The sequence below is a fragment of the Papio anubis genome, chromosome 17, assembly GCF_008728515.1.
Source record: "Papio anubis isolate 15944 chromosome 17, Panubis1.0, whole genome shotgun sequence".
Classification (NCBI taxonomy): Eukaryota; Metazoa; Chordata; class Mammalia; order Primates; family Cercopithecidae; genus Papio; species Papio anubis.
This window is the reverse complement of record NC_044992.1, coordinates 54,559,291-54,582,197: the sequence shown is the minus strand read 5'-3', so window position 1 is coordinate 54,582,197 and position 22,907 is coordinate 54,559,291. Positions and strand designations below refer to the sequence as shown.

Here is a 22,907-nt window from a genome sequence, read left to right as displayed (position 1 = left end):
GCCCCAGGGCTAGAGGCCTCAGGATGTAAGATTCTTTCACTATGAATCTCTGAGTACACTACTCACTGTGACTGTTGGTCAACTACCTTAATTAGTTTGATATTTCTGGAATAACATAAATGAATGTCCCAGAAATAATAGTGAGTATAGCTGCATAGGTGAATAGCAGGATGAATAATAACACTTAACATTTGAATCTATTTGATTATAGAGAAAGAAATGGTGTTATCACAATGGGTAAACATGAGAAACAATCTTGTCTCATTTTAAAGACATAGAGCAGATAAAAATTACCTTGGTTTTATGGTGTAGTATTGAAGTGGACAATATTTTTGTCAGTGATTTCTGGGAAGGCACTCCACAGGGAATACTCACGTGTTGTTTAATAGCAGTTTCATCAGCCACTGTACAAGTCTGCTTTTTCTTGAGTATTTGATCAATGGTGATGTTATTTGAATAACCTGAGGCAGGGTCCATAGACTTTATATTTGCTGCCTTTATGCATATTTAAAAAAGAAGGTTAGTAATACATTTTAGTTTGAATTATACAACAAAAAGACATAATAAATAAGTATATTTTATTATGGAAGGATTTGTATATAATTTATAAGATTATTGCCAAACCATTTGTTTGTTTGTTTAGACTTTTTCTGCGTCCCTCAGGAGTGGCATTTGCCATATGTGCAAAAATATCTGTATATCCTAGATGGTGCCCTAGGACTGGAAATGTTAGGTCAAAAGGTGTGAGGTCTGTCCTTTTGGTAATTATTGCCAAATTTCCTCTGTAGAGGGTGAACCAATTTACAAACCTACCTGTAACTTATGAGTATACCATGTTTTTTCATCTTGGTCAATCTAATATGAAAAGATAAATACCTGAGGAGAATTTTAACTTGGATCTTTTATGAGGAATGAAGTTGAATATTTTTTCATGTTTCTCAGAACTGTCTGTTCATACCCTTTGCCCATTTTTATATAGGTTAGTTTTTTTCTAATGAATTTGAAGTTCTTTCAAGTTAGCTTTTTGTGTTATGAGTGGCAACTGTGATTTTTTTTGGCCATATGGAGATTTTTGATCTTGAAGCAGTGGAATTAATAATATCTTTTTATTAAAAAATGCATTTGGCTTTTGTATCACAGTTAGGGATGCCTTCCCAGAGTTTATTTCAGTATGTTTAAGGTTTCTTTTCTTTTTCTTTCTCTCTGACCCTCCATTTATTTCTTTTACATTTCATCCATTTGCAATTTGTACATAAAGTGTAAATCTCATTTTTTTCCTCAGATGCCTACTCAGTGCACTATTTGTTGAATAATCTATCATTTTCCTGTTGTGTTGAAATGTCATGTTTTCCTTAAGTTAAAATTCTCCACATAGCTCTATTTATTTTTGGACTTTCTATTTTCTTCCTTGGGTCTGTCTGTTAATTTCTTAATAGCACACTTTTTTTTTTTGGAGACGGAGTCTCACTCTGTCCCCCAGGCTGGAGTGCAGTGGCGCAATCTCAGCTCACTGCAACCTCCGCCTCCCGGGTTCAAGTGATTCTCCTGCCTCAGCCTCCCGAGTACCTGGGACTACAGGTGCCCGCCACCACGCCGGGCTAATTTTTTGTATTTTTGGTAGAGATGGGGTTCCACCATGTTGATCAGGATGGTCTCAATCTCTTGACCTCGTGATCCACCCGCCATGGCCTCCCAAAGTGCTGGGATTACTGGTATGAGCCACCAGGCCCTGCCCATCAATATCACACTGTTTTAATGATTGAGACTTTTTTTTTTTTTTTTTTTTTTGAGACAGAGTCATGAAAGTGGCTCATGCCTGTGATTCCAGCACTTTGGGAGGTCGAGGTGGGTGGATTGCTTGAGCCCAGGAGTTCAAGACAAGCCAACATGGCAAAACCCCATCTCTACTAAAAATACAAAAACTAGATGGGCGTGGTGGCATGTGTCTGTAGTCCCAGCTACTAGAGAGGCTGAAGTGGGAGGATTGCTTAAGCCTGGGAGACAGAGGCTGCAGTGAGCTGAGATCACATCACTGCACTCCAGCCTGGGTGACAAAGTTGAGACCCTGTCTCAACAACAACAACAACAACAACAACAAAAACCCTTGGGGAAAATTTGAAAAACCACATTAAAGTTATAGACAAGCAAGAAAGAAAAACACCCTTATAATGTCAAACTTTTTTTTTTTGGTTTTTTTTGAGACAGAGTTTTGCTGGAGTGCAGTGGTGGGATCTCAGCTCACTGCAACCTTAGCGTCCCGGGTTCAAGCAATTCTCCTGCCTCAGCCTCCCTAGTAGCTGGGATTACAGACTCGCACCACCATGCCTGGCTACATTTTGTATTTTTAGTAGAGACAGGGTTTCACCATGTTGGCCAGGCTGGTCTTGAACTCCTGAACTCAGATGATCCACCTGCCTTGGCCTCCCAAAGTACTGGGATTAAAGGCATGAGCCACCATGCCTGGCCTTGAAAGTATTTTTATTTACTCTCTCTCTTGAATGATAGTTTAGCTGGAAATAATTTGCTGTCCTCAATCTATGGATATTATTTGATTGTCTTCTGGCCTGTATTTTTGCATGCATGAAGTCTCCTGTTAGTCTACTTTTTGTTCCTTTGTAAGTTATTTCTTTTTTCTCTCTGGTTCCCTCCCCTCCCCTCCCCTCCCCTCCCCTTCCCTCCTTTCTCTCTCTCTCTCTTTTTCTTTCTTTCTTCTTTCTTTCAAGACAGAATCTTGCTTGGTGGCCCAGGCTGGAGTGCAGGGGTGCAATCTCGGCTCACTGCAACCTCTGCCTTCTGGGTTCAAGAGATTCTCTTGCCTCAGCCTCCCAAGTAGCTGGGATTACAGGCATGTGCCATCACGCCCAACTAATTTTTGTATTTGGTACAGACAGGGGTTTCATCATGTTGGCCAGGCTGCTCTTGAACTCCTGACCTCAAGCAATCCACCTGCCTTGGCCTCTCAAAGTGCTGGGATTATAGACGTGAGCCACTGTGCCTGGCCTCTGGTTGCTTTTGAAGTGTTTTCTTTGTCTTCATTTTCAACTGCAATGTTTCAAGTTGGATTTTCTTTTATATATGTTGCTCCAGGATGTTTTCTTCAATTTAAGAATTCATATCTTTTATCAACTTAGAAAGATTCTCAGTCATTCCTAAAAATACTCAGTCATTACTAAACACTTCTCTTTAATAGTTTAAAACATTTTTTACAGTCTTTTAAAGATCAATCTGCTATATCAAATTATTATGATACTCCTCTTGTTTACCTACTGACTTTTTTTGAGAGTAGATTATTTCCTTGTATGGCTTGTAGTTTTTGTGAACCTCTTTAAAATAGATTTGAAAATATTTTTTATATAAGCTGTGCAAACCTAGGATATGGATGTGTTTATGTTTGTGTCTGGCAGACCTCCCAAGGTAATACCAATCTAAAACCAGTTTTAAGGGTAATTTTACTGTTTGGCGATTTCATCCAATGTGGAAACTATAAATTCAGATTCTGAATCCATGCATCCTACAATCTTAAGTTTTAAATTCTTCACAGAATACCTTCTTCTCTATTCAGAGCTTTGAGCAGGCCAAGCTTCGCTATGGACTGAGTTTCTTACCCCTTCTTTTACTGAGAGGGCAATCCTTCCAGATTCTGGTTTCAATTCCAGTTGCTTACTTCCAGGGATCCACATCTCCTGACCCTGAATGGGCATTGAAACCCCAATCCCAACCCATCAGGGCCTAGATGTATAGGATCTACCTACCACCCCTCTGCCAAGTTCATTTTATGAACTTGTTATTCTGGCTTTAGGTACTCTCTCTCTTGCTTTCTGAAACATGGGTTTTCCTTTCTTTTGAATACATTTTTCAGTGTTTGTCATTTTATTTCATCCAGTATTCATATATATATATATATATTTATATTTTGTAGAAACAGAATTTTACCATGTTGCCCAGGCTGGTCTCGAACTCCTCGGCTCAAGCAATCCACCTTCCTTGGCCTCCTAAAGTGTTGGGATTACAGGCATGAGCTACCATACCCAGCCCTATCCAATATTTTAATGTGGTCATAGGGAGTCTGTGTGTGGGGTCAGGTAGTGTTCATGTAACTCAGTTACTTTCAGAAACTTGAAAGTACCATTTCTTTCTTTCTTTTCTTTTTTGTAGAGACGGGGTTTCACCATGTTGCTCAGGTTGGTCTCAAACTCCTGAGCTCAAGTGATCCAGCCGCCTCAGCCTCCCAAAGTGCTGGGATTACAGGCATGAGGAACCTGTGCCTAGCCTATTTCTTGGTTCTAATGAACATTTATTTTATTTTATTTTGAGATGGAGTTTTGCTCTTATTGCCCAGGCTGGAGTGCAATGGTGCGATCTTGGCTCACCACAAGCTCCGCCTCCCGGGTTCAAGTGATTCTCCTGCTTCAGCCTCCTGAGTAGCTGGGATTACAGGCATGTGCCACCACACCTGGCTAATTTTGTATTTTTAGTAGAGATGGAGTTTCTCCATGTTGGTCAGGCTGGTCTCGAACTCTCGACCTCAGGTGATCCACCCGCTTCGGCCTCCCAAAGTGCTGGGATTACAGGCGTGAGCCACTGCGCCTGGCCTCTAATGAACATTTATAAATACATAATTATATTAGATTAGATGTAATATACTACATAGTATATTAGATATACTATATATGTATATAATTATAAACATATAGTTTAATAGAAATAGCATTAAATGTAATATAAGTTGTAAATATAGTACATATACAGTAGATATAGATGTAAATATACATATGTATGCATGTAGTATAATAAATATAAATATGTAGTGTATTAGATATAATATACTAGTAAATATGTAATACATTAGATGGTAACAAGTGTTATGAAAAAAATCAGGAAGGGGATAAGGTATTGGGGGTTGTGATTTTATTTGAATACATATATATTTATTGTTCAAACATTTTTATTTTAAATTTATTTTTAATTAAAAAAATTTATTTTTAGAGATGGAACCTCACTATGTTGCCCAGGCTACAGTGCAGTGCATTCACAGGCGTGATCATCGCACATTACAGTCTTGAACTCCTGGGCTCAAGTGATCCTCCTGCCTCAGTCTTCTGATCAGCTGGGATTAGACGTATGTACCATTGCACCCAGCTATTTAAATACTTATTTAAAAAATAATTTATTGGTCAGGCATGGTGGCTGACGCCTGTAATCCCAGCACTTTGGGAGGCTGATCACCTAAGGTCAGGAGTTTGAGACCAGCCTGACCAACATGGTGATACCCTGTCTCTACTAAGAATACAAAAATTAGCCGGGTGTGGTGGTGCATGCCTGTGGTCCCAGCTATTCTGGAGGCTGAGGCAGAAGAATTGCTTGAACCTGGGAGGCAGAGGTTGTAGTGAGCCAAGATCACGCCACTGTATTCCAGCCTGGGCAACAGAGCAAGACTCTGATTCAAAAAAAATTTTTTTTAAGTGAAAATTCATGTAACATAAAATGAACCAAGTGAATTGAACAATTCAGTGGCATTTAGTACAATGACAATGTGGGGATTGTGATTTTAATGGGGTTGTTAGGCCTCCTGAAGTGATATTTGAGACAATACCTGAAAGAGGTGATGGGAGAGCTATGATGCAGCTCTCTGAGGAACAACATTAGAGCAGAGGAAATAGCAAAGCCATAGACCATGAGGTGAGAGCATGTCTGGTCTGCAGGAGGAAGAGTAAAGAGGCCTTGAGGATGGAGCGGAATGCACTGGACGGTGAGCAGTGGAAGATGAGATTGTTGGATAGGCAATGAGAGCCTAGATCAGTGATGGCCAATAACATTTTCCTCAATAATGGAAATTTTCTATATTTCTGTGTCATCCAGTATAGTAACCATTAGCCACATATGGCTATTGCGCATTTGCAATGTGACTGGTGTGACTGAGGAACTGAATTTGTAATTTTATTTAATTTTAATTAATTGAAATTTAAACAGTTACTAGTGCTACAATTATTGGAAGGCTCAGGTTTTGATTGTGTGGGACATTGTAAGTTATAAAAATTTTGGTTTTCATTCTGTGTGATATGAAAAGCCATTGGAGGGTTTCAATCTGATTTTAACAGAACCACTTTGGCTGCTGGGTTGACAATTGATTGAAGGGGACAATAGTAGAAGCAAGGGGACCATTTAGGAAGCTATTGACATTATTTCTGCTGAGATTATATTAGAGACAATCTAGCCTATAGTATGCTCTCAGGAAATAAAGTATTTGTATTACAGTATTCTTCCTTCTAAAAAATATTGAGTTACCTATGGGCCAAATTCTATTTTAGATGATAGGGATACCTCAGTGAAAGAAATACAACCCTTGTGTACATGAATGTTATATTCTAGTTGGAGAGATTGACAATAAACAGACAAGCACCTGGGGTGGAGGAGTAGTTGAATGTTGGGACATAAGTTTAAAGGAGGATAAATGTCCTCTTATTTCCATCTTCTCAGTGATATTTTCCTGTGGGTGTTACTTCATTTGGAGAAAGACAAAGTCTGAACTTGAGGTCATTTGTGACAGTGATAGCCCACTGGGCGTCTTAAACTCTATGTGTGGAAGGGCCTTCTAGGAATTGTATAGTGATGTGAACAACACATGGGCCTCTGGAACCCAGAGCTCCACAGGGTAGGCTGGCCTCCAGTTAAATTTCCATTCTGTTTCTCAGGCCTAGAGGCCTTATCTGGGGTAAGGCCAGAGTCTCCTGAGAGATTATCCAGAAACTTGGGCATAGTTGCTAGAGACCTTAAAACTTATGATGACAAAAGTATATCTTGGGAGGGGGTGCAAAAAGACTAGAGTCAACAGAACTTGAAGTAAGGCCAGAAGGTGCAGCTGGGACCATAAATGGGGATCTAGTTGAGGGCAGGATGGCCCCTCCATCACAGCACTGCTCTTTTGGGTTGTGGGCCTGGTCTTCTCATCTCATGGTGTTTGCCCAACCACAATCTAGAGTGGATGGAGGGTGTCCAGAGTGCAGCTGCTGGTCCCTGAGTGGTTGGGGGAGCATTCAGAGATAGAATTGGAGAAACTTTTATTGTTATTACTCCTATATTCCCCATCCCCAACCCCAAACCTGTATTTTTTAGTAAGTTTATTTGTTGAAATTAAATGAAATGTTAACACCTGGTCTTAGATTTGGGCACATGGCTATGGCATCTGGTTTGAAAATAATGACTAAAACTATTTGTTGTAAAAAGCATGTTATTAGTTCTTTTAAGTTAGTGCTTAAAAATCCAAGTATTTAACTAATGTGACATAATCTAAATCTCACCTGTGTTTTCCAGTCTCTTTTATGGAAAAAATAATCCTCAAAGAAATTCAAAGGCTCCTTTCTTCTTAGCATCTCTAATTTCTGCATGTCTTTGAATGGCTTTCCCATCACCACCCCATCCACATTAGGGAACAATGGAAAGATGGGTATTTTTGAATATGGGCTATCTGAATGGGAATTGCATCCTAAAAAGATAAAAACAAAAATGGTATCACAAACAATGTAAGAAATTCACATAAAAGACTAGCATGTGGTGCCTGTTTTGCTTTGTCTGTTCTTCTCAGTGGCCATGGCCCTCATTCTTCACTCTCCTGCTTCCACTCCCAACCCATTCACAGACTCTAGACTTCATCAGGCATCTGAGGATTCAGGTTACATCTACATTTGCTTTCAAATGACATCTATGTGACACAGAGTGGTCATTCAGAATAGGCTGTAGTTCTGTTCTTAAGGCATTTGGGCTCTAGTACTTCTTTCTGACCAGTCATATAAAAATACATCCTTTACAACAGTAGAGAGAGAACAAATGGCTCTTACTCTTGAGCTCTTCAAGAAATTTAAATAAATCCTTTTCTTTCATTATTGCAATCCGGGCAGCATTAGCAAAGGCAGCCATGCTTGAGCTTGGAGGTGTGCATATGTCTGGCTTAAGTGTCCTTTTTCCATAGCCCATAGTGTAGGGACTCCACAACATTCCTGGGCCAGTATGCTGGAATTTTCTTTGGAAATAGCTTTAAAAAAAAAGTAATTCAGAAATGGATACAAAGAGATATAGGATAAACATTTTAAAAAGTCAAGTTGCTAGTTACATATGCTGAAGAAACTTACTTTAAATCTAATTTGCATATTCATTCAATAATATTTGAGTGTCTATTTCTGTGATATTTATAGAATATCTACTGATACCTCCCACAGGCCATTTGACTATTTATATTTGTATTCCTTGGCTTTTGGTCTCCCTTTTTTACCCAAGCCTTCCCGGAGTTTTTGTTTTTGTTTTTTTCAGAGAGAGATGAGGTCTTGTTATTTTGCCAGGCTGGACTGGAACTCCTGGGCTCAAATTCTCCTCCCTCCTAAGCCTCCTGAGTAGCTGGACTATAGGTACCTGCTATCATGTCCAGCTCTGACCTCCCTGTTTTGTTTAGAAAAATACTTATGAATTATGATCCTTGACAAACCCTTAAGTGGTACCAGCTTGAATACAAACATTAATGATTATTACTTTGTGTTAGGTTTAAAAATGCAAATTTTGTTTTAAGTTGAAAGAAATTCTCATTGCAGAGAATTAGAAAACATAGAAAAGTATAAAAAAGAAAAGAAAATACTACCAGTAAGCTTATGATCTGGAGTAAATCACCATTAATTGCTTTTCTTTCTTATCTTTTTTTTTGGAGTGTATGTGTAAGAACAGACTTAGATGTGTTACTGGGCATTTTAGGTTACACATTCTTTGAGAATTAGTACAGCTGGCAGGCTGCATATGATAAAGGACTCTGATCCATGGTATAAACATCTGACTTACAAACATGCATGCCTCAAATATCAGTGACTGTGGTGGTAAGTGATCAGCTTCCTCCTTACTGCCAGAACACTGAACTTCTCTCTGCAGCTATGGCAGGGATCTGATCTGCTTACTGCTGCTGAGGTGGAAGGACTTGCTTCTCACTGCTTTGATAGTGGAACCTCTCACATCTCAGTGTTCTGAGTAGAAGAGCATCACTTTATGCTGTCTCAGAGGAAAAGGTGTAGGACCTTGCTTCTCATAAATACGTAGGTAGATTTCTTCCTGTTACAGCAATGGGAGGCTTCACTACTCTCTGGGATGGTGACAGGCAACCTTTCCTTTCCTCTCAGGAAGAGGGAAAGGACTCATTCTAAATGTTGGGGCTGAAGCAGTGGTTGGTAGGAAATGTGCCTATGGTGTTCTGATTAGAGTCTGACTTATGATCAGATACTTTCTTCCCTAGCCTTGAACTCAACCATCCACAATGTCATCACTTGCCTCTGAAAATAGCATAAGGCTAGTTTTTCTTAATGTAACTTAATTCCCACCCAGTCCTTCAAGGCTCAGTTTTTCTTTCCCTCAGAGTGTTCTCTATATACTCTATGGCTCTGAGTGTGGTCTTCAGCACCACTGGGAAAATACAAATTGTGGGAAATACAAATTCTTGGCCCTGACTACACACCTATTAACTTAGAAATCCTGTAGCCTAGCAATGTGTTTTAACAATCACTCCAGCTGATTCTGACACAGTGCAAGTTTGAGAACTTTTGCTCTAGTCTATAGTTTCCTTTCTTCCTTGAAATTCTAATTTTTGCTTAACAATTTATGTCACATTATATTTTATAACTAATTGTTTCATGTATATTACATACAAAAACTAGTGGCTTGTGTTTGTATTTGCTGTTATTATTATTATTATTATTATTATTGTTATTATTATTTGAGACAGAGTTTTGCCCTTGTTGCCTACGCTGGAGTGCAGTGGCACGATCTTGGCTCACTGCAACCTCCACCTCCTGGGTTCAAGCGATTCTCCTGCCTCAGCTTCCGAATAGCTGGGATTAAAGGCATGCACCACCATGCCTGGCTAATTTTGTATTTCTAGTAGAGACGGGGCTTCTCCATGTTGATCAGGCTGGTCTTGAACTCCCAACCTCAGGTGATCCATCCACCTCGGCCTCCCAAAGTGCTGAGATTACAGGCGTGAGCCACCGTGCCCAGCCTGCTATTTATTATTATGATTATTATTTTAGAGACAGGGTCTCACGGTCTCCCAGGCTGGAGTACAGGGGTGCAAGGCTCACTACAGCCTTGAACTCCTGGCCTCAAGCAGTCCTTCTGCCTCCGCCTCCTGAGTAGCTGGGACCACAGGTGCAAGCCACCCTGCCTGGCTAATCTTTAAATTTTTTTGTAGAGAATTTCCCTACATTGCCCAGGCTGGTCTTGAACTTCTGGGCTCAAGTGATCTTCCTGCTGTGGGCTCCCAAAGCTTTAGGATTACAAGAGTGAGCCACCATGCCTAGCCTGTATTTGCTTTTAATAATGATATAATTTTGCTAGATTTGCATATCTCTGTTTCCCAGAATTCCTGGGCATATCTAAAAATACAGGAAAGATACTCTTTGCCATACTATATTACAAAGTATAATAAAAGAAAATAGGGCCAGGCGTGGTGGCTCATGCTTGTAATCCCAGCACTTTGGGAGGCCAAGGTGGGAGGATCACTTGAGGTCAGGAATTCAAGACCAGCCTGGCCAATATGGCGAAACCCTGTCTTTACTAAAAATACAAACATTAGCCAGGCGTGGTAGTGTTGGTGCGTGCCCGTAATCCCAGGTATTTGGGAGGCTGGGGCCAGAGAATTGCTTGCATACTGGAGGCAGAGGTTGCAGTGAGCTGAGATCATGCCATTGCACTCCAGCCTGGGTGATGAGAGCAAAACAAAACTCTGTCTTAAAAAAAAAAAGAAAGAAAGAAGTATAGTAAAAGAAAATATATATTCTATAAACCTATATTCACGATAAAAGATCAGTCTGTGTAGGGGCCCAGATGTCCTGGGCAAGCCCAGTCTTTACTCATTTCCCTCACCCACCTCCAGTGATGTCCTGGCTTGTAGTAGGCTTTTCCTCTGCTGAGGTTTCAAACCTTCCTGACAGTCCAGTGAATTCACTGACACCATTCTAACTGTGTAATCCTGGGCATATTATTCAATTTTTAAGATGCCTCAATTCCCTTATTTGGGAATGGGGGTAATGATAGTATCCACTTCATGGTGTTAAATGAAATAATACACATAAAGACTTTAGAGTGGTATCAGGAGCATAGTAACAATTCAACATATGTAAGGTGTTGTTATTTCTCTAGTTCCTTGCAAGATCCATGATCAAACACACAGGACTTCTATATATTTCACTTTTTGTTTTCTTGAAGAGATCTATCCACCTGGAATGGTTTCAGTGCATAGTTATTGACCCAGAGTTATTCTTCACCACCATCCTAGGGAGGAAGTCCCTTTGTCTGTCTCCTTTTTGGATATTCTGTTTCCTGGATCCTATGTTTTCCTTTTTTTTTTTTTTTTTTTTTTTTTGAGACAAGGTCTTGCTCTGTCACCCAGGCTGGAGTGTAGCGACCTTCTGGGCTCAAGCGATCCTCCTGCTTCAGCCTCATGAGTAGCTGGGACTACAGGCACATGCCACATCTGACTAATTAAAAAAAAATTTTTTTTTGTAGAGATAGGATCTCCCTATGTTGCCCAGGCTGATCTTGAACTCCTGGGCTCAAGTGATTCTTCTGCCTTGGTCTCCCAAAGTCCTGGGATTCTAGGTGTGAGCTGCCTGTTTTCCTACTTATTATGTATACTCCCTCATCTTGGTGGGGTATATCCTTCAATAGCTTCCTAAGGAAGAATGCGTAAGTACATTTTTTGAGGCTTGGTAACTGGAAAGTGTCTTTTCTTTTATACTTTGCAGTTTGGCTGGGTAGGTTGGAAATCATTTTTTCTGAGGCACTGTTAACATTATTTTCTGGCTTTCAGTGCTGTACTTGAGAAGTCTTATGTTTCCTTTTCGCATGCAGAAAAGTAAATTTTTTTCCTTATTGGAAACTTTTAGCATCTTATCCCTGATGTTCTGAAATGTTATAGTAATGTGCCATCATTCATTGTGCTGGACATTCAATGGATACTTTAAACCTACAAACTCACGTATGTGAATTCTGGGAAATCTTCTAGGACTATTTCTTTGATAATTTCCTGCCTTCATTTGGTTTTCTCGTTCACCTTTTAGAATGCTTACTATTTGGAATGTTGGACTGATTTTCTCATTTTTTTCTAATGCTGTTTTCTCTTTTTCCAATATTCTGAGAGATTTTCTTAATTGAAATTTTCACTTCTGCTATTCTATTTTTAATTTCCAAGAACTTCAACCTTTTTCTTTCTTTTGAATGTTCTTTTATGTAGTTTCCTATTCAAATTTCATGAATGCAAATTAACCCTCATATCTTGGAGGATATTACAATAATTCTTCTGTATCATGTATCATGCATTATCTCTACTTCTTTAGTTTGTTCTTTCTTTTTTTTGTTCTTTCTTTCCTTCTTGTTTTAATATTGCTTTACTATTAATCTAAGATTAATAATCTAATAATAATCTTCCTTAAATATCTTTTTTTAAAAAGAGATGGGGGTGTCATTATGTTGCCCAGGCTGGACTTGAACTCCAGGGTTCAAGTGGTCCTTCTGCCTCATACTTTCGAGTAGCTAGGACTACAGGCATGTGCTACTATGTCCAGCTCTTAAATGTCCCTTGATTTCTTGGATGTCTATTCATATTTTAGAATGAGAGTAAGCACTCGTTAAGTCCAATTGGAAGCTTTTTGGTGTGTTAAATCTTATTGGTGGGAGCTCTACTGTCAGGTAATTGGTTGGAGCCTTGTTTCATCAAGGGACTTTTTAACTGGGAGTGTGGGTTTTTTCTCATGGGCTAGTCAATTTCCCTGAAGACTAATCTTCTACAATTTTACTTGGGTGGTATAAGTCTAGCTTCCAACACATTGGGAACATGGAAGGAGAAGGGGGCTAGTGGGAGGTCTTGCCATTCAGTAAGTACATTTTCTTTTCTTTCTTTTTTGAGACAGAGTCTTGCTCTGTCCCCCAGGCTGGAGTACAGTGGCCTGATCTCGGCTCACTGCAACCTCCGCCTCCTGAGTTCAAGCAATTCTTGTGCCTCAGCCTCCCAAGTAGCTGGGATTACAGGTGCGTGCCACCATGCCTGGCTACTTTTTGTATTTTTAGTAGAGATGGGGTTTCACCATGTTGGTTAGGCTGGTCTCAAAGCAATCTGCCTCCCTCAGCCTCCCACAGTGTTAGGATTACAGGCGTGAGCCACTGTGCCCAGCCCCCTTTGCTTCCTCTACTTTCCAGAGCTATTTTTCTTACCTCTTCATTTGTCTCTTGGCCAAAAGTCTACCAGACTTTTCTATATACTATTTCCAGGTCAAACTCCGCCACTCCTCTATCAAAATCCTTCTTCCTCACTGCTCCCCTCTCCCAGCACTTTTAATGGCTCTCCAATGCTTGGAGGAAACCTTAGAAGAGATTTTCTATAATCTGGATCCAGTACATATTTTCCACCTTATCTCTTCCTGTTTCCCTACACAAATATCATGTTGTAGCCAAACAAATGTAGACTGTTTTCTAAGTCTTTTTCTCACAACATTCTCTTACTGAACTGCTAAATCAGATATTTAATAGCTGTATAATCTTGGGAAAGTCAATTAAATTCAACAAGTATTAAGTGCCTAGTTTGTTCTGTGCTGTGTGTTAGGTGCGGGAAAAAATGAATAAGCCTGACATGGTCCCTGCCCTTCCAGAGCTCACAATCTAATGGACAAAGCTGCCTGCTAAACCTGTAACTTCAACAGTGCAATGTGCTGTATGATAGGGAGAGAAGAGCATGTAGGAGCAAGCCTGACCCAGAATTGGGGGTCAGAGAAGGCCTTTCAGAGGGAGTGACTACTCACAGGGACAGAAAGGATAAGCAGGAGTCAGCTAAGCATAGATAGGTAGAGTGCGTTGAATTGTGTTTCCCAAAAAGATGTCCAAGGCCTAAGCCCTGTACCTGCTATGGGACCTTCTTTGGAAAGTATCTTTGCAGATGTAATTAAATTAAAGATCTTGAGATGAGATCATCCTGGATTTAGGGTGGGTCCTAAATCTAATGACTGGTGACCTTATAAGAGAAAAGAGAGGGAGATTTGAGACACAGATCAAAGAAGGCATTGTGAAAATAAAGGCACAGATAGGAATTATGCTGCCACAGGCCAAGGAATGCCAGGAATCACTAGAGGCTGGAATTTCCAGGGAAGGATTCTCGCCTGCAGAAGGAAGGGGTGTGGCCTTACTGACACTGTCTGGCCTCCAGAACTGGGAGAGAATAATTTTTATTGTTTTAAGCCACAGAGTTTGTGGTAATTTTATTAATTAATTTGTTTTAGAGACGGCGGTCTTGCTATGTTGCCCAGGCTGGAGTGCAGTGGCTATTCACAGGCATAGTTCTGCTGCTTAACAGCACAGGAGTTTTAACCGGCTCTGTTTCTGACCTAGGCTGGTTCACCACTTCTGGTGGTCCCCTGCTCCCCGGAGGTCACCGTATTGATGCTGAACTTAGTGTAGAAACCTGATTGGCATAGTGTACTATTGCCCAGAGCCCTTGGGGCTGAAGGGATCCTCCTGCCTCAGCCTCCTAAGTAGCTGGAACTACAGGCCTGCACCACCATTCCTGGCTATGGTAATTTTTTATGACAGCCCTAGGAAACTAACTCACAAAGGGGAAAACTATTTTAGGCAAATACCAGGAGGTGAGAGAGCATGCAGTATTTTAGGACCCGAGTTAAATGTAATCTAGGGTGTGAGAGGGGAAGTTACAAGAGACGAGGGCTGGGCACATCTGCTCTCGCCTATAATCCCAGCACTTTGGGAGGCTGATGGGGGTGGATAACTTGAAGTCATGAGTTCAAGACCAGCTTGAGCAATGTGGTGAAACCCTGTCTTTGCAAAAAAATACAAAGATTAGCCAGGCATGGTAATGCACGCTTGTAGTCCCAGCTACTTGGGGAAGCTGAAGTGAGAGGATTGCTTGAGTCTGGGAGGTAGAAGCTGCAATGAGCCTTGATCGCACCGCTGCACTCCAGCACTCCTGGGAGATAAGAGCAAGACTCTGTTGAGAGACAGAGAGAGATATATGAGACTGGAGGTTAAGCAGAGGATATATTATGAAGGACCTTTAAAAGGTCACGTTAAGTCAGAACTTTTTTATAGGAAACATGAGAGTTCACTGTAGGCTTTTTAGAAGGTAAGTGATGTGATGATATGATTAGATTTGTGCTTGGCATTGTAGGCCACTTAAATATTTTCTAATAGGTTAAGTTATGATCTGGCTTCAGTGTGGAAAGTGGATGGAGATGGCAAAAATGGAAGTAGAGTGACAAGGCAGGATACTGCAGTTAAGTCCAAGAAGATAGTGACTTACTTACGCTAGGATAGTTTCTGTGGGATAGAGAGAAGTGCATGGCTTTCATGTTGAGGAGGTAAGATAGACAGGGCTTAGTGACTGGTTGGATGTAGGGAGTGAGAGAGCAGTGACAACTGAGGATTATGCCACGCCTTTGGCTCTGACAGTTGGGTAAACACACTGAGATGGCAAAGCCATGCACTGAGATCTGAAACTCAAGTGGAAGAACTATAGAAGTATGTGTGGACACAGAGATACAAACTACCATCAGAGAATACTATAAACACCTCTATGCAAATAAACTAGAAAATCTAGAAGAAATGGATAAATTCCTGGACACATACACCCTCCCAAGACTAAACCAGGAAGAAGTTGAATCCCTGAATAGACCAATAATAGACTCTGAAATTGAGGCAATAATTAAGAGCCTACCAACCAAAAAAGTCCAGGACCAGACGGATTCACAGCCGAATTCTACCAGAGGTACAAGGAGGAGCTGGTACCATTCCTTCTGAAACTATTCCAACCAATAGAAAAAGAGGGAATCCTTCCTCACTCATTTTATGAGGCCAGCATCATCCTGATACCAAAGCCTGGCAGAGACATAACAAAAAAAGAGAATTTTAGACCAATATCCCTGATGAATATCGATGCAAAAATCCTCAATAAAATACTGGCAAACCGAATCCAGCAGCACATCAAAAAGCTTATCCACCATGATCAAGTGGACTTCATCCCTGGGATGCAAGGCTGGTTCAACATACGCAAATCAATAAATGTAATCCATCATATAAACAGAACCAAAGATAAAAACCACACGATTATCTCAATAGATGCAGAAAAGGCCTTTGACAAAATTCAACTGCCCTTCATGGTAAAAACTCTCAATAAATTAGGTATTGATGGGACGTATCTCAAAATAATAAGAGCTATTTATGATAAACCCACAGCCAATATCATACCGAATGAGTAAAAACTGGAAGCATTCCCTTTGAAAACTAGCACAAGACAGGGATGCCCTCTCTCACCATTCCTATTCAACATAGTGTTGGAAGTTCTGGCCAGGGCAATTAGGCAGGAGAAAGAAATAAAGGGTATTCAATTAGGAAAAAAGGATATCAAATTGTCCCTGTTTGCAGATGACATAATTGTATATTTAGAAAACCCCATCATCGCAGCCCAAAATCTCCTTAAGCTGATAAGCAACTTCAGCAAAGTCTCAGGATACAAAATTAATGTGCAAAAATCACAAGCATTCCTATACACCAATAACAGACAAACAGAGAGGCAAATCATGAGTGAACTCCCATTCACGATTGCTTCAAAGAGAATAAAATACCTAGGAATCCAACTTACAAGGGATGTGAAGGACCTCTTGAAGGAGAATTACAAACCACTGCTCAATGAAATAAAAGAAGACACAAACAAATGGAAGAACATTCCATGCTCCTGGAAAGGAAGAATCAATATCATGAAAATGGTCATACTGCCCAAGGTAATTTATAGATTCAATGCCATCCCCATCAAGCTACCAATGACTTTCTTCACAGAATTGGAAAAAACTACTTCAAAGTATAGAACCAAAAAAAAGCCCACATTGCCAAGACAATCCTAAACCAAAAGAACAAAGCTGGAGGCATCATGCTACCTGACTTCAAACTACACTACAAGGCTACAGTAACCAAAACAGCACAGCACTGGTACCAAAACAGAGATATAGACCAATGGAACAGAACAGAGCTCTCAGAAATAATACCACACATCTTCAACCATCTGATCTTTGACAAACCTGACAAAAATAAGAAATGGGTAAAGGATTCCCTATTTAATAAACGGTGCTGGGAAAACTGGCTAGCCATATGTAGAAAGCTGAAACTGGATTCCTTCCTTACACCTTATACAAAAATTAATTCAAGATAGATTAAAGACTTAAATGTCAGACCTAAAACCATAAAAACCCTTGAAGAAAACCTAGGCAATACCATTCAGGACATAGGCATGGGCAAGGACTTCATGTCTAAAACACCAAAAGCAACAGCAACAAAAGCCAAAATTCAGAAATGGGATATAATTAAACTAAAGAGCTTGTGCACAGTAAAAGAAACTACCAACAGAGTGAACAGGCCTCCTACAGAATGGGAGAACATTTTTGCAATCTACCCATCTGACAAAGGGCTAATATCCAGAATCTACAAAGAAACAAATTTACAAGAAAGAAATCAAACAACCCCATCAAAAAGTGGATGAAGGATATGAACAGACACTTCTCAAAAGAAGACATTTATGCAGCCAATAGATACACGAAAAAATGCTCATCATCACTGGTCATCAGAGAAATGCAAATGAAAACCACAATGCGATACCATTTCATGCCAGTTAGAATGGCGATCATTAAAAAGTCAGGAAACAACAGGTGCTGGAGAGGATGTGGAGAAATAGGAACACTTTTACACTGTTGGTGGGACTGTAAACTAGTTCAACCATTGTGGAAGACAGTGTGGCGATTCCTCAAGGATCTAGAACTAGAAATACCATTTGACCCAGACATCCCATTACTGTGTATATACCCAAGGGATTATAAATCATGCTGCTATAAAGACACATGCACAAGTATGTTTATTGTGGCACTATTCACAATAGCCAAGACTTGGAACCAACCCAAATGTCCATCAATGATAGAATGGATCAAGAAAATGTGGCACATATAAACCATGGAATACTATGCAGCCATAAAAAAGGATGAGTTCATGTCCTTTGTAGGGACATGGATGAAGCTGGAAACCATCATTCTGAGCAAACTATCGCAAGGACAGAAAACCAAACACTGCATGTTCTCACTCATCGGTGGGAATTGAACAATGAGAAGACTTGGACACAGGGGGGGGAACATCACACACTGGGGCCTGTTGTGGGGTGGGGGGAAGGAGGAGGGATAGCATTAGGAGATATACCTAATGTAAATGATGAGTTAATGGGTGCAGCACACCAACATGGCACACGTATACATATGTAACAAACCTGCACGTTGTGCACATGTACCCTAGAACTTAAAGTATAATTTAAAAAAATAAGAAAAAAAAGAAGTATGTATGGACAGATAGATACATTAAGTTTTTACCTTTTTGGTTTGAAGTAGCTGTGGGGCTTACAAATGGAGATGCCCAGTAGGCAGATGGAAACCCTAGAGGGAAGATCTGGGCTGGAGATCCCAGTGTGATCTTCTCTGTGCCTCTTTCTCCTTGCCTGTATGCAAACGGAGGTATCAGGACCTACCTCACTGGTTTGATTAGGCTATTAAATGGAGGTCATTCAGCAAATAATTACTGAGTTCTTGGTGTATATCAAGCATTTTCCTATAATAGATACTGAGAAGATAGCAGTGAATAAAACACACAAAAAATAATTCCTGTTCTCAAGGAACTTACATTATAGCATGAGAATACAGTTAATAAAATGATTAAGTAAATTGTATTGCATATTAAAAGGTGATAAATAGTATGAAGAAAAATAAAGCAGAGAAGTGGGGACAGGGAGTGGTAGGAGGGTTGCAGTTTTAAACAGGGTGGTTAGAGAAGGCTTTGCTGAGATGACATTTGAACAAAGAACCAAAGGTAGTGAGAGTGAGTTGAGTGAGTCATGGTCTACCCAGGGGAAAAGTATCCAGATAGAGGGAAAAGCAAGTGCAACAAAGGCCTTGAGGTGGGAGTGTGTTTGATGTGTATGAGGAAGAGTAAGGAGGCCAGCAAGGCTAGAGCAGAGTAACAGAGACAAAGTCAAAGAGGTCAAAGGGGAATGCAGTGCACATAGAGGGCCAATATGTCATTATAAAGGCTTTGGCTTGGGGCCAGGCGGTGACTCACTCCTATAATCCTAGCACTTTGGGAGGCTGAGGTGAGCAGATCTCTTGAACCCAGGAGTTTGAGACCAGCCTGGGCAACATAGTGAATACGTATCTCCACAAAAAATAGAAAAATTAGCCAGGTGTGATGGTGCACACCTGTAATCCCAGCTATTTGGGAGGCTGAGATGAGAGAAGCACTTAAACCTGGGAGGTTGAGGCTTCAGTGAACCATCATGGTGCCACTGCAAGACCCTGTCTCAAAAAAGAAAAAAAGAAAAAAAGAAAAAAAGACTTTGGCTTTTACTCTGAGGGAAATGGGAGGGTTTTGAAGGTTTTGAGTGGAGGAGTGATGTGATCTGCAGTGTTTGGAAGACTCATTTGGTGCTGTAGGAGTCAAGGAGTCAGCTAGGCACAGGGAGTGTTGTGAGTAGGCTGTTCAGCAGGCAAAGCAGGGGAGCAGCAGTCAAAGGTGCAAGCAGGGAGACCAGTTATTAGCCAGGGAAAAATTAATGTATGTAAAGTGCTTGCTCAGAGCTTTGCATTTAATATATGTTCAATAAATGGTATCAACTATGTGAATACCTATCAAATTCTACCATTAACCAAATCAAGACTTGCTTTCTCAGGAAATTAAATGAATTATTTTTGTCACTTATTTGACATTTATTTAACATATTTTGAATTAATTTACTTCTGTGTATTGATTTAAATATCCACATATTTCTGACTTTTCTCTCCATATATGTGTGTGTGTGTGTGTGTGTGTATACACATATAATTATTATTTTCTTTCTTTCTTTCTTTTGAGACAGGGTCTCATTTTGTCACCCAGGCTGGAGTGCAGTGGGGTGAACATGGCTCACTATAGCCTTGACCCCCAGGCTCAAGCAATCCTCCTGCTTTAGCCCTTTAAGTAGCTGAGACAACAGGTGTGTGCCACCATGGTGGCTAATTTTTTGTTGTTTTTTGCATACAAAAATTTACCGCTACGGTTTTTTTTCCTTTATTTTTGAGACTAAGTCTCACTCTGTCATCCGGGCTGGAGTGCAGTGGTGCGATCTTGATTCACTGCAACCTCTACCTCCCAGATTCAAGCGATGCTTGTGCCTTGGCCTCCTGAGTAGCTGGGATTATAAGCGCACAGTACCACACCCAGCAAATTTTTTTATTTTCAGTAGAGACGGGGTTTCACCATGTTGGCCAGGCTGGTCTTGAACTCCTGGCCTCAAGCAATCCACCTGCCTTGGCCTCCCAAAGTGTTGGAATTACAGACGTGAGCCACCACACCTAGCCCATCACTACAGTGTTTTCACCATTCAAGTTTATGATCTTGGTCTTTCCTTTGTGCCTTTGTATAGGGCCAAAAGAGAGACATTGGGTACTTTGACAACCTTAAAGCAGACTCCAGGAATATCACCTTTTTTTTTTTTTTGAGATGGAGTCTCGCTCTCATTGCCCAGGCTGAAGTGCAGTGGCATGATCTCGGCTCAACACAACCTCTGCCTCCCAGGTTCAAGCGATTCTCCTGCCTCAGCCTCCTGAGTAGCTGGGATTACAGGCGCCTGCCACCATGCCTAGCTAATTTTTAAAAATTTTTAGTAGAGATGGGGTTTCACCATGTTGGCCAGGCTGGTCTCGAACTCCTGACCTCATGATCCACCCGCCTTGGCCTCCCAAAGTGCTGGGATTACAAGCGTGAGCCACTGTGCCCAGCCCAGCATGACCTTTTTAATCAAATCCAGCAACAAGAACTTTACCGTTTTTCTCAATCAAGTTCAAGCAACCACCATTGGGTACAAAGGCTGTGATTTTCTTGCTATTCTTGATCAGCTGGATGCTGGCACACTTCCTGATGGCAGAATTTGGCTGTTTGGCTTCAACCCCTACTTTTTCCAGCACAATTCCTTTTGCATGAGAAGCACCTCTCATGCAACCCTCAAAAGGGCTGGCCTTCAGGGCTGTGCCCAAATGGGCTTTCTTATACTGTTTATCATGCCACTTCTGGTCTCGTCAGTGACTATGGGGCTTCCTAGCAGCATGAAGTCCATGATACTTGCCCATCCTGTTGTCACCACAGGCCTGAGTGAAAGAGCTAATTAAAAAAAAAAAAAAGAAAGAGCTACTTTTTGTAGACACGGGGTTTCACCAGGTTGCCCAGGTTGGTCTCAAACTCATGGGCTCAAGTGATCTATGCACCTTAGCCTCTCAAAATGTCTCCATTTATACGTTAAATACTATGTCTTAAACATTTTTAATCTCCTTAGGTATCAGGCAATAGCAAGATGACCAGATAATAATAACCAGATAAGATAACCAGATAAGTAACAGCCACGCCACAATAACAATAAAAACGCCAACATCAGCTAACATTTCCTAAGCACTTACTGGGTGTGAGAGGCAGTATAGGGAGATAAATAAGAGCATGAGTTCTGGAATCAGACTGTGCTAAAATATAGGTACAACTCCCTCTTGGGCAAGTTATTTAACTGACCTGTGCTGCAGCTTTTTCATCTGTAAAGTGGGAGTGATCATAGTATATACTCATTAGGGAGGTGAGGATTAAACTAGATAATATGTATATTCTTTTTTAAAAAATTTATTTTTATTTTTTTTAGAGGAAGGTCTCACTCTGTTGCCCAGGTTGGAGTGCAGTGGCACAATCACAGCTCACTGTGACCTCAAATTCCTGGGCTCAAATGAACTTCTTGAATAGCTTGGACTACAGGTGTTCGCCACCATGCCTAGTTAATTTTTTAAATTTTGTAGAGTTGGGGGTCTTGCTATGTTGCCCAGGCTGATATGGAGCTTCTAGTCTTTTTTTTTTTTTTTTTTTTTTGAGACGGAGTCTCACGCTGTCGCCCAGGCTGGAGTGCAGTGGCCGGATCTCAGCTCACTGCAAGCTCCGCCTCTCGGGTTCACGCCATTCTCCTGCCTCAGCCTCCCGAGTAGCTGGGACTACAGGCAACCGCCACTTCGCCCGGCTAGTTTTTTGTATTTTTTAGTAGAGACGGGGTTTCACCGTGTTAGCCAGGATGGTCTCGATCTCCTGACCTCGTGATCCGCCCGTCTCGGCCTCCCAAAGTGCTGGGATTACAGGCTTGAGCCACCGCGCCCGGCCCGGAGCTTCTAGTCTTAAGTCATCCTCCCATCTCAGCCCCCTGAGTGGCTGAGATTACAGGTACGAGCCATGGTGCTTGGCTATAATTTTTTTTAAATGAAGCTTCAATTTTCTTTTTTTTTCTTTTTTATTTTTTCTGAGATAGAGTCTCACTCTGTTGCCCAGGCTGGAGTGCAGTGGAGTGATCTCGGCTCACTGCAACCTCCGCATCCCAGGTTCAAGCTATTTTCCTGCCTTGGCCTCCCGAGTAGCTGAGATTACAGGTGCCCACCACTACGCCCGGCTAATTTTTGTATTTTTAGTAGAGACAGGGTTTCACCATGTTGGCCAGGCTGGTCTCAAACTCCTGACCTTGTGATTCGCCTGCCTCAGCCTCCCAAAGTGCTGGGATTACAGGCGTGAGTCACCGCCCAGCTGAAGCTTCAATTTTCAAGATAATATGTGTGTGCTTAGTCTAGTTACTTCCACACAATAATAATAGCTAACATTTATTGAGCTCTTATAATATGCTAAGCACTTCACATGTATTGTCACACATCAGTCCCACAATTGTCCTATAAGGTAGGTATTATCATTCCCTTTTTATAGATGAGGAAACTGAGATCGAGAAGTTAAACCAAGTATCGAATTTGTGTACT

At 40.9% G+C, this 22,907-nt stretch overlaps 1 protein-coding gene and 1 pseudogene across 14 annotated transcripts in view; both read right to left on the bottom strand.

The window, feature by feature from the left end:
- Nucleotides 1-22,907, bottom strand: part of LOC103878903 (EF-hand calcium-binding domain-containing protein 3) — a 514,301-nt gene that overhangs the window by 2,223 nt on the left and 489,171 nt on the right. For 13 of the 14 annotated variants that reach the window (XM_031657656.1, XM_031657654.1, XM_021929308.2 and 10 more), the window contains 3 exons: nucleotides 7,836-8,029; nucleotides 7,299-7,483; nucleotides 376-495 (listed from right to left, as the gene is read on the bottom strand). In XM_031657656.1, the coding sequence (XP_031513516.1) occupies nucleotides 376-495; nucleotides 7,299-7,483; nucleotides 7,836-8,029 (499 nt within the window). Of the gene's footprint in view, nucleotides 1-375; nucleotides 496-7,298; nucleotides 7,484-7,835; nucleotides 8,030-18,428; nucleotides 18,554-22,907 lie in introns of those variants that run through there. The other variant, XM_021929311.2, reaches the window with a different exon arrangement.
- On the bottom strand, nucleotides 20,361-21,775 carry LOC110741631 (annotated as a pseudogene).